The 12404-nt window shown below is 40.5% G+C and overlaps 1 protein-coding gene and 1 long non-coding RNA gene across 2 annotated transcripts in view; both read left to right on the top strand.

Annotated features, from left to right (window-relative positions):
• Positions 1-764: 764 nt before the first annotated feature.
• On the top strand, positions 765-3651 carry LOC118363087 (uncharacterized). Its single transcript, XR_004821344.2, has 2 exons — positions 765-1068; positions 2445-3651. It is a non-coding gene; the product is annotated as an uncharacterized LOC118363087 (long non-coding RNA).
• A 985-nt stretch (positions 3652-4636) lies between these two features.
• gpc3 (glypican 3) overlaps positions 4637-12404 on the top strand; it is a 554502-nt gene continuing 546734 nt past the window's right edge. The window contains exon 1 of the mRNA XM_052486883.1: positions 4637-5207. Coding sequence (XP_052342843.1) covers positions 5042-5207 — 166 coding nt within the window. The 5' untranslated portion in view covers positions 4637-5041. The remainder of the gene's footprint in view (positions 5208-12404) is intronic.

Below are 12404 nucleotides of genomic sequence, written 5' to 3'. Positions count from 1 at the left end.
TTTGGTGTGGAGTCGTGTGGGGGTAGGGTTTACAGGTCACACTCTTTGACCATATGATTTAATGGAGGGCAGAGCGAGATGGACAATGAAACAAGTTTATTTAAAATTTGAGGTAAACATTTGACTTTCATTGTTTGCGTTTGAAAAGTTTCAAAAAGTCAGCAAAATTTTGGTGTATATTTCGGACATATAGGCCTACACAAGATAATGTAGTCTGAACTCATTTCCCCACCCCCAGGCGGGGGACAAAATAGATGCTCATACAATTTCACGCATGGCAAACCTTTTTGTTGTCAGCCAGAATGGCTGAAGTTGAAAATACAACATCTGCGTGGCAAGGTACGTTATACTAATAAGAACACTCGCTTCTGTTGAGAATAGTTGTTGCTTCTGTTTTGAAATGCGCCACCACAATTCACAGGCTGACAAATTAGGTGTGCGTCTTACCTTCCCTTATTTACTTGGTAAGTATTCATTAAAGGACACATAATCTGTATGAAAATACATAGAAATAGTGTTTTAACCACATGTTTTATCATTGGTGTAATATTTGGCTTATTTCCTTATGGTGTGTATATATATTTCATTGTCTATTTAGAAGTTTAATATTTTTTTGTCTATTTTTTTTCCTTTATAAATATTTCAGAAGGCTATTTCATGCTAGTCTAAAGATTTTTCTTTAGAATATATACAATATCTTCAAATTAAAGTAATTATACAATAACTTAAATTAAAGTAATTAATCAAGATCAACACATTCAATCTATTACAACATATATTTTCAAACATTAAGTTATTTGTAGACACAGATCACTGCGCGCAACTTTGCTTTTGGAAAGAAAACCAAAAAGGTTGTTTTTGGATCAAATTGTAGGCTACTGTTATTTAATCTGCAATTAAGGCTTGAGTTAATTATGCAATTGTGACTAATAGCGGATGTGGTTCCCATGCTAAAAGGGTTTGGTTGGGGAGTGGGGACTCGAGAAATGCACATCACATCACATGACAATACGTTCGCGCCTCTTTCGTAAAACTCTCCGACCAGTAAAGATTCAAAACAACTTAAAGGTAATATGAACAATCAAGAGTATTTGTTTATTAACTAATTTAACAAATCAAAATGGCCTTTAGGCAATGTAGGGATAGTTTTATTCAATCTGTTGAATAAAAGTTTAAAACATTTTTGCGCACGATGGTCATGCTTTTTGTGCTGGCAGACTAGTTTAGCTAACCACAAGTATAGCTTGTTCTACATGGTATATATATGATTCATTTAAAAGTTTTAATTTATTTTTTTAATCGTAGAATGTAAAAAAGTATGAAGCTGGTCAGTCAAATAAACAACCTATACAGTGCGCAATAACTCGCAAGTAGCCAAAACTAGCGGATAAAATGTTAGCCACAGTTTGCTATGGCTAATTCGATAGTATGAGCATTTCTGGCCACATTCCTGCACTAACAGATTAAATTATTTAACAAACCACCTGTTGTATCATTCATTAATTTAAGATAGAAACTAGCACATTGGTATTTCTATTTAGATTCAAAGTCAACGTTTGGAAAGGTTGTATGCTAATGAAGCCCCTTACACAAGCAAAATGTTATTGCACCTTTAGGCTACATGGATATAACGTTACTGCTCTATACTTAGGTTGGGTAAAGGTACTAAGGAAATCAGTGAGTAAGGTAAAGGCAGCTAACGGGTATGTATCGAATTGATCCTGTATTTCCATCTATTGCACAAATGAGTAGGCTAGCCCAGAGTGCATCACAACCAAACCAAAAAATCCCTGTTTGAATTTATCATGGCGCCTGCCCTTGCTTCCCTCTCCATGCGTTATCCTGATTGTAAAGAGCAAATCACAGGTTTAGCTTTCTTTTGGCCAAATCTTGTATTTGATTTAAATAGACAAACGACGTGTTATTAAGTTCATAATAGCCTAACTAAATAACACGTGTATTTGGATTTTTTTTATTTTTACTATTTTGTTGCATCTTTCACCCTGTTTATGCTACGATTCTGTAAGAACATTTCAATTGTATTATGTTAAGTGTCTTCGCAATAGCCACACTTTTTGGTGATTTGTTAGATTTTTCTATTGAGACTTTTGTTCAGAAGTGGTTAATCTTTTACGCTGCTGCTACTCTCTGTTTATCATATGTGCATAGTCACTTTAACTACATTCATGTAGATACTACCCCAATTAGCCCGACTAACGGTGCCTGTATATAGCCTCGCTACTGTTATTTTTGACTGTCTTTTTACTGTTGTTTTTATTTCTTTACTTATCTATTGTTCACCTAATACCTATTTTTTTACTTTAAAAATTGCACTGTTAGTTAGGGCCTGTAAGTAAGCATTTCACTGTTGTATTCGGTGCACGTGACAAATAAACTTTGATTTGATGGTTCTTAAAAACGTGTTCTTCTGCTTCTCTTTATAGGTGACCTTCCAATACAATGCTTCTAAAATGGAAAGTAAACTCAGAATTACGCCACCCAATCCTCATCGAAAAAAGATTGACTGTTTTCCCAACCCTAATTATTCTGGTTCTGCACAGTATACATCTGTAATCCGCCAGATGTTGTGAGCAGCAGTAGTGTGCCATTTATCCACTAATTATTCTGGTTCTCCAGCTAAGGTGCATCTAGTGTAGTTAGTGAAATAGTTTAGTATCTACTGCCCTAGTTGCTCCTTCTGGCTGGAGCACTTGTATCCCAACACTGGACATTTGGTGACAGCAGTTTCATCTGTTTCCTGTCACTGTTAATTTCTGACCTGTGAGCTAGCATATCTCACAATTTGGAATTAAGTGTTATATTTTTAAAATGTTTTAGTATAAAAAGTAAATACCACTACCTCATTGCATGTTCTTTCATATTTCTGGTATTGTGTATTAGTCATAAGTTATCAGCCTTTTTTTTGTAGTTTGTGTCAAGTTTTGTTGGGGTATTCCAAGTTCTAGAATATTCTATGTTTTATTGTCCTGGCAGTTCCAAAGTGCTCACAGTGCAGGTAGTTTAAATGGACCTACTGCAGTGTGTGCACTTCAAGTATTGCCGGTCACCCTCCCTTTGAAGCGCACTACTGAGACCACCTTGAAGAGATCCATCCATGGCACTTCATGGGTTTACTGTGAGTTTTGCAGGTTTGCTTTCAGCTTCTGAACATTTCTGCTGTGCAAATCCATGCAAAACTCTCTGTACCTGAGAGACTCAACAAACAAGAGAAGAGCTTCTGTTCCCCTGGGTCCCCTTGTATTGTTTTATATTGTTCAGAAAACTACAATATCCTCATGTTCAAGTTGAACACTTCTGCTATGTTTAAGTATGCAGCAGACAATCTGTCAACACAGCTGTTATCGCGGGCTTGGACTCGGGGATGGCAAGCATGGGGATGTGTTATGTCTGTGTGGGTTGGAAGAATGGATCTGCTTGGCAAGCAGTTTAGCTTGTTGTTTGTCTTGCTGTTTTTGGGTGAAAGAGTTGGCAATGTTAATGGTGGCCAAAATCGACCAAAAGATGCACAGTATACATCTGTAATCCGCCAGATGTTGTGAGCAGCAGCAGTGTGCCATTTATCCACTTGGTTCCTTCTCTAAATTTAAAACTATCAACTCAACTGCTGAAATAAAAGAACGTTGAAGGGTTTTTTTCTGTCTGTTTTTCCTTTACAAATGCAACATCTGTAGAAGTTTGTATCCTTCATAGGACCAGGCTGTGGAAGCTGTGGCTATAGCCAGTACCCACTAGATGGCAGTAGGTGCATATGGGGTGCTGCTGTACACTTGAACAAGAGAAAAGCAGAAAGCAAACTACAGTAGCACTCGGGATTTGACAGAGAATATTACCATGGTACCTTAACACAATTACAATGTAGGTACACATTGTTACCTAGGACTTGTACATGTTTGTGGTATGTGTAATTACACTTTGGAAGGCCTATTGTTATATGCATAAGATTTATAAAGAAAGAAATGTGTTATGTCTAAAATCTCATATCACCCTGGAATTATTGTTTTCAGAGTTAATTTGAAATTATGCTTGCCACACATGGTTGCCAATAAAACTACCATGTCAATGGATTTTGGGGACACTGAAAGGACTTACTTAAGAGTAATTATTCCAGCTGTTAATTAGGCGAAATCCATGTGCTGTAATCCTGCTGCCTTTAACCTTGTAGACAATTTAGGGCCGTTTTCCTGGACACAGATTAAGCAGTAGTAATGTTTGGAAATATGTAAATGCATGCTTGAATGATTGTCATTGTTTAATGGATACAATGCATCTGGGAATTCTAATAGAACAACATGGCACTTATTCCATTTTACTATTAGTATTTTTTTCAGCATGTATAAACACTGGCACACAATTCAGTCAAATTATAAAATAATTCTTATGAAGTGCAGTCTTGCATGGGGCACCATTTCTGATTTAACCTTATTCTATAAGCCAATAAACAGTTGAGATCCTCAGATGCTCATCTCAGATAGGCAAAATTGTTTTACGATTATCAATTGAATATACAGTGTGTGAGAATTCATAGGATAAAGCGAACGGTGCCGGTTTGTGGCGCGCGCTCTTAATTAAGAGCGATAACGCGCAGTCTTGATTCAGTGCTCATCCACCCTGACCGAGCAAGTTGAGAGCAAGCAGTAAGGGGGATTTACAACTTTATCAACACCAATGTCCCGCTTTACCCGAACATTATAAATAACAACAGCAGATATACCTACGAGTTTCTAGAAGAACTTGAATGAGACGAACTCTGAGGAGAACACCTTACATCAGCACCCCAGAAGGACATGCAGTTTCGCGGCGTTGGTGATCTTTTTGATTGGAAGAGCGGAAGGATTCTTTATCAAATAGGGGTCAGGAGCTGCGCTGCTACCTATCCAACGCAACATTACGAGTGCGCTGTTCAGTTAGTGGTCGTTAATCTTGCTGTGGGTTAAGTACTGACTTGGCACTCGACATTTTATGCAAGGAACTGCAGTACGGACTAAGTTTACAAATCGGCTACATTTTGTGCGGGTGAACCATGGACGGGTTTCCGCTGTCTGGCGTGCTCTTTCTGTGCGCCCTGTGCCTGCCGTCCACCCTACCGGGCGGACAGGTACCAGTGACTCCCAGCTGCCACGAGGTGCGCGCGTCATTTCAGTCTCTGCACCCCGGGTCGAAATGGGCAATGGAGACTCCAGTTTCAGGTAACTATAGCAAACCTGTTTTTGGTACCCGGCTCATTACATTATGTTTTACGTATGTTGATTCGATTATGTGAAACAGTTTAATGCCTCTATAGGCATATCTGAAGGTGCTAGATTTGAAATGAATTCTATCCGTTTTAGTTTGCAATTTTATGTTAGCAAATTCCATTGTGAACTCTTATCTACAGGTGTACTGTGCCTCTTGGGGAGGACCGGACTACAGCTATTGTTTATATGTGTATTTCACACTATGTAGAAACGGAGTATAATACTTGTATGTCAATCCCAATACAGGTCCATGTCATCATCAACAATAAACTGCACTACAGTTAAAAACGACCACCGATTTCTCAATGCTAGCTATGCTTCCCCCTTACACGAACGGGAGTTAGCATTTAGCAGTCACTTCTAAGCCTGAAAAGGGACTACTAAATGTTATGCAGCTAAAACAGTCAAATATATTCAAATCGGACGTTAGTAGCCTCACAGTGGGCCCTTTTGCAATGCATAAATCCTAATTGATTGTTACGAATATTCACTTTGTTTAATCAGATTTGTTGAATGTGCACCAGTCTACCCCACGGTCTGCGTTCCATTAACCGCTTTACCTATTAATTCGCCTACTAGAGTTATGTCATAAACCCTCAAAGTTCCAGAATGGGGTGAAAAAGGCAGTCATATTGGTCAGGGAGAAATACAAACCAGTCTAATTGGAATGAATGGCAGTAGATACATAATCCTGATTTTACTCATGCAGGAAAATACAAGTAAAGCATGTGATATATCAGAAGTTGTGTAATATATATATATATTTAAAGTTGAACCTTTATTTAACATGGCAAGTCAGTTAAGAACAAATTATTATTTACAATGACGGTCTACCGGTGAACAGTAGGTTAACTGCCTTGTTCAGGGGTAGAACGACAGACTTTTACCTTGTCAGCTCGGGGATTTGAGCCAGAAACCTTTCGGGTAGTGGCCTAACGCTCTAACCACTAGCCTATCTGCAGCTACCTACACCCTGACTAGCCTACCTACTCTCCGACAATATAATTATTGTCAACATAAAATATTGTCATATCATTATAAATACCGTTTATACTGGATTTATACACATTTTCTATATAAATAGCCTCTAAAATATATGTAAACAGATCATAAATGTCTCCATTTTAGTTTTCTTGTAAAGCTGTGAGTGCTATTATATGATACAATATCAGTACTTGTTGCATTTACAACTTGTCTAAGTCATATCATCAACTGATTTCAGTCAGAGCATGGCTGTGGATTGACTGCATTGTTTGAATGGAATGTTGGCATATTGGTAGTCTGAGTACCTGTCTTTTTAGCTAACGTTCCACTCCTTGCCACTCCTTGTCATTGCCAAAGGCTCTTTGGCACATGACATGGAGTAGATTAGCTAAAGAGACTGGTACCCAGGCTAGCATATTGGCAGTTAATTTGAAACGTTTATGGAATCATTCCTCTTAAACATTCTGGCTAACAAACAAACAGTGCAGATAAATTATTCAAATTCCTTATTTTACACAATATCTTATCATAGCACTGGAAAACCATGGTTGACCAACTCCCTGACCAAGATGGCTGACCTTGATCACATCATAAGAAGATCCATTTCCATAGGTTCTTCCTATGAATCTTTACATTTAAATGTAGGCTGTAACTCAGGCTCCTCAACAGAAACTCAGATAATGCTGTTCATTCAACACAGAAACAAAGCAATGGTGAAACAGGGCAGTACTGCTCTGTTGAAGGATGACTGATCTAACATGAATCACCTGTAGGCCTTGCATATCCATCACACCTAGTTTGAGCACCCCACATCCCCCTGCTGAGAAAGAAGAGGAGCGGAGCTGATTGACAGAAGTGACAGAGGAGAGGAGATCATCTCCTAGATGCTCCATAGAAAGCTACTCCTCAGTGTTACAGGGGATGGCATAAATATGAGCCAGACTGTCATGGCCCTCAGAACATAACATCTCCTGAAAAGCTGCCTAATGATGCCAAAAGAGGACTCTATAGAGCTCTGGTCAAATGTAGTGTGCCATTTAGGATGGAGTCTTCCACTCTTCTTTCTCCCCATTACAAGCCCTTCTCAACAATACAAAAGCACGTAGAGTTGACTCTTACAGCTAGCTACAGTATCACATGCATAAGCCCACACACTTCTCTACTTCAGCCCTCAGGCTCACGTTCTCAAACTTTCTCAGCATCCCTCAACCATGTTTTAACCATTTATTTGTGCCAGTGTAGGGCTTTGGTGGAAACAGGAGTTTTATCTGTTGCCTCTAACTAACCATCTATCTGTTGCTTCTAACTAACCATCCAATTCAAATAATATAGTCAGACAGTGCCCTGAGCCAGCAATTTAATCCAACCTTTGTTATAGCCACTAAGACCTTGAACATGTATCTTGAATTAGAAAACCTTTTCCATGGTTACACAGGTTTTGAGCTGTTATGCGCTCAAAGCATGTATGGATTATACAACCCAAATAGAACCGTATTCTTTATAGTGCACCTATTATAGTGCATTAGCTTTAACCAGAGCCTTATGGTCTATCTGGAAGTATTGTACTATGTGGAATAGGGTGCCCCACATAGGTCCACAAGGGAAAGTTACGTTTTCAACTAAAATCCTGGAAAGCAGGGTGCAGAAGTAATCTTTCCCCATCAAAAGCAGTTCAGCCAAGCCTGAATTCAAGCAATAACGACACACATCATTCTTTTCTATTATAACTGGATTATAGCTGTTGTGAATGATATTCACTATATTCAAGTCATAGTCACTAGTCAACTGCATTACACTCCAAAGTTACTTCAACTTCAACCAGTGAATGCTTTTGATTGCTAGCTATATGATCTATTCTACCAGTCTGCCATAATGAGTATTAGCATGCTAATAGCACATCCAGTACATTAAAATGTATATTTCTAAGGCGTATGCAGTAGGTTGATAATGATATCACCACAGTATGTTGTATCGGACATTTCAAACAACATTGCCAGTTAATGAGTAAACAGTCATGGTATTTAATTTAAGAAAATGAACAAGATTTAACAACGCAACCTTGGGGCTAATTTGAATGGGCACTAATGGCATATTTTGAGGGAATTTTACATCCGTGCCCAAGTATGACCCACGTGACTGCAGGCAAAGTCACTCTGTGATAAAGTTATGGCACCATATACATTAGAGGAGGGCATTATAGAATTTAATCTCTGAATTTAATCTCTGAATGTTTAACCATTGTCAGTGAGTGAAATGGTCCCAATTATTCTCACTTCAATGAAATAAATGCTAAGACAAAATTGTCTAACATCAAATTCTTTAGTATCAAGTAGTACCAGCAGATATTAAGGTACAATATGCTGTCATAAGGGGGAAGAAGGATATCTTTTTTTACTGATTTATAGTGATAAGAGTGTAACTAAAGTGATAAGAGTGTAACTAAAGTGATACAAGCCTGAGGCAGGACAGAATCCCCCATGGCCCTCTAGCTGCAGTAGAGTGGATTGTGACTGTGTGTTGGACTGTGTAGCTGATTGGTGCATGGTCACACTTCACTGACGGAGCCTGTTGCTCCCTGGCATTCCAAATGATTCAGTATGTAAATTGATGCCTCTCTCGTGTCTGAATCTCAACCACAATGTTTTAGTGTCATGTCAGAGTGGCGAAGTGCTCTTCAGGTTAATTGTTTTCACTCCTAGTCAGAGAATCACATTCCCACTGGAATTAGAGCAGTGTAGCAGCAAACAAAAACATGCACTGGGATGGTGTAAAGAGGGCATAACAAATCGGCTTGCTCTCCTGAATGCATTCTCCTTGCTATTAGTAACAATGTCTTGGGAGACAAATTAGATGAGATGGAAGGGTTTGTAAGGATCAAGGACAATCTCTTAGCAACTTCTAAAACAACTGGAGGCATTTAATTGGAGAGTGTCGGCCACTTTGCCCCCGCTGTTTCTCTGCTTACTTGGCCCCTGGAGATGAGATGTACAGTAAATTAATGTGGACAGGCTTAATGTCAATTGGAAATGGGAAAGGTTGGACAGGCTTGATATCAATTGGAAATGTGAATGGTTGGACAGGCTTAATGTTAGTTGGAAATGGAAAGGGTTGGACATGCTTAAGGTCAGTTGGAAATGGAAAGGGTTAAACATGCTTAAGGTCAGTTGGAAATGGAAAGGGTTGGACAGGCTTAATGTCAGTTGGAAATGGAAAGGGTTGGACAGGCTTAATGTCAATTGGAAATGTGAAGGGTTGGACATGCTTAATGTCAATTGGAAATGTGAAGGGTTGGACAGGCTTAATGTCAATTGGAAATGAGAAGGGTTGGACAGGCTTGATGTCAATTGGAAATGAGAAGGTTTGGACAGGCTTGATATCAATTGGAAATGTGAATGGTTGGACAGGCTTAATGGTAGTTGGAAATGGAAAGGGTTGGACATGCTTAAGGTCAGTTGGAAATGGAAAGGGTTGGACATGCTTAAGGTCAGTTGGAAATGGGAATTGTTGGACATGCTTAATGTCAATTGGAAATGTGAAGGGTTGGACAGGCTTAATGTTAATTATTGGAAAAAGGAAAGGTTGGTTGTGGGATTACAGGTATCACCCAGTTGGACCCGATTGTGCCAAATAAAGTGCAGTACCTTGGACCAGAGCTCTATGTTTACTGTGTAGGGAATAGCATACGGTTGCCATTTAGGGAGCAGAGTACTCCATGGGGGACATTTGATTTACACAGCTGTTTATTTTCTGGTTATTTACTGCACAGCGTTTTGATCTATTATTTAGATTTCATTGCCCTCCGTCTTGGTATTCACCATACACCAGACCAATACATGACACCAGACCATGATCCAGGGGTTAAATACATGACACTAGACCATGATCCAGGGGTTAAATACATGACGCCAGACCATGATCCAGGGGTTAAATACATGACACCAGACCATGATCCAGGGGTTGAATACATGACGCCAGACCATGATCCAGGGGTTAAATACATGACGCCAGACCATGATCCAGGGGTTAAATACAGTATATGACACCAGACCATGATCCAGAGGTTAAATACATGACATCAGACCATGATCCAGGGGTTAAATACAGTACATGACACCAGACCACGATCCAGAGGTTAAATACATGACACCAGACCATGATCCAGGGGTTAAATACAGTACATGACACCAGACCATGATCCAGGGGTTAAATACATGTCCAATGCTATTCATTGACTACAGCTCGGCGTTCAACACCATAGTGCCCTCAAAGCTCATCAATAAGCTCATGACCCTGGGACTAAACACCTCCCTCTGCAACTGGATCATGGACTTCCTGACGGGCCGCCCCCAGGTGGTAAGGGTTGGTAACAACACATCTGCCACGCTGATCCTCAACACAGAGGCCCCTCAGGGGTGCGTGCTCAGTCCCCTCCTGTACTGACCTGTTCACTCATGACAACACCATCATTAAGTTTGCAGATGACACAACAGTGGTAGGTCTGATCACCAACAACAACGAGACAGCCTATAGAGAGGAGGTCAGAGACCTGGCCATGTGGTGCCAGGACAATAACCTCTCCCTTAACGTGATCAAGACAATGGAGATGATTGTGGACTACACGAAAAAGAGGACAGAGCATTCCCCCATTCTCATTGATGGGGCTGCAGTGGAGCGGGTTGAGAGCTTCAAGTTCCTTGGTGTCCACATCACCAACAAACTAACATGGTCCAAGAACACCAAGACAGTGGTGAAGAGGGCACGACAAAACCTATTTCCCCTCAGGAGACTGAAAAGATTTGGCATGGGTCCTCAGATCCTCAAAAGGTTTTACAGCTGCACCATCGAGAGCATCCATACTGGTTGCATCCCTGCCTGCTATGGCAACTGCCTGGCCTCCAGAGGAAGGCCCTAAAAATTGTCAAACACTCCAGCCACCCTAGTCATAGACTGTTCTCTGCTACAGCATGGGAAGCAGTACCGGAGCACCTAGTCTAGGTCCAAGAGGCTTCTAAACAGCTTCTACCCCCAAGCCATAAGACTCCTTAACATCTAATCAAATGGCTACCAAGACTATTTGCATTAAGCCAGTAAGCCTGCTCCAGCTAAGAGGTCATGTATTATATGAAGAGCACTGTAGGATAGCTTTATTGATACATTTGATGGAGGACCTGAGTGCTGAGGATGGGAAGTGGTAATCTAATTTGGGGCTGAGCGTGTGTGTGGGCAAGGGAGGGGAGGGATGGGCCTCAGAAGTATGTCTGGGGCTGCATTACAAATCACACCCTATTCCCTATATAGTGCACTACTTTTGACCAGAGCCATGTGGGCCAGAGCCTAGATGGGCCCTGGTGAAAAGTAGTGTACTATATTTGCCATTTGGGACGCAGAATGGAGGTGTATCTGGAGGAGGAGGTGGCTGATGCAGAAATGTCTGTCCGCCTGCAGTGGGAAGAGGGAACTGAATTCTAATACCGCTGCATGTGGTGCCAGGGGACCTAAGAACAAAAAGAGAGCAATTTTTTCCCCACACACATTTATTTAAAATCATGGCAGATACCCAACAGTACTGAACAGAAGCAGAGAAAGTACAGAGCTCTCCTCTCCTTGAAAGCCTGGTTGGGGGGGGGGGGGCAAGTGGGGGGCTTGAGTCAGAAAGCCTAAATGAAGGCTGGTTGTGAAAGCTTAATACTAACATGGTACGAAGTGCACCTCTTTATAATTAACCCCACCTCTGCCTTTATTAACTCCCATGGGGAAGCTGGCTGGAGTGTTGGTATTCAATCTATCCCTATCCCAGTCTGTTGTCCCCACTTGCTTCAAGATGTCCACCATTATTCCTGTACCCAAAAAAGCAAAGGTAACTGAACTAAATTACTATCGGACCGTAGCTCTCACTTCATGAAGTGCTTTGGGAGGCTAGTTAAGGCTAGTTTATGGCTAATTCACCTCCACTTTACCCGACACCCTAGACCCACTACAATTTGCATACCGCCCCAACGGAACCATGGAGACGCAATCGACATCACACTACACACATTGCCCTTTCCCATTCTCCCAAGAAGAATACATTTTAAAATATATATTTTTTTTACCTTTAAAAACCAGGCAAGTCAGTTAAGAACATATTCTTATTTTCAATGACGGCCTGGGAACAGTGGGTTAACT

Source organism: Oncorhynchus keta, chromosome 30 (assembly GCF_023373465.1).
Source record: "Oncorhynchus keta strain PuntledgeMale-10-30-2019 chromosome 30, Oket_V2, whole genome shotgun sequence".
NCBI classification, from domain to species: Eukaryota; Metazoa; Chordata; class Actinopteri; order Salmoniformes; family Salmonidae; genus Oncorhynchus; species Oncorhynchus keta.
Note: the sequence above shows the minus strand (reverse complement) of the source record. Positions and strands in the feature narration are given on the sequence as shown.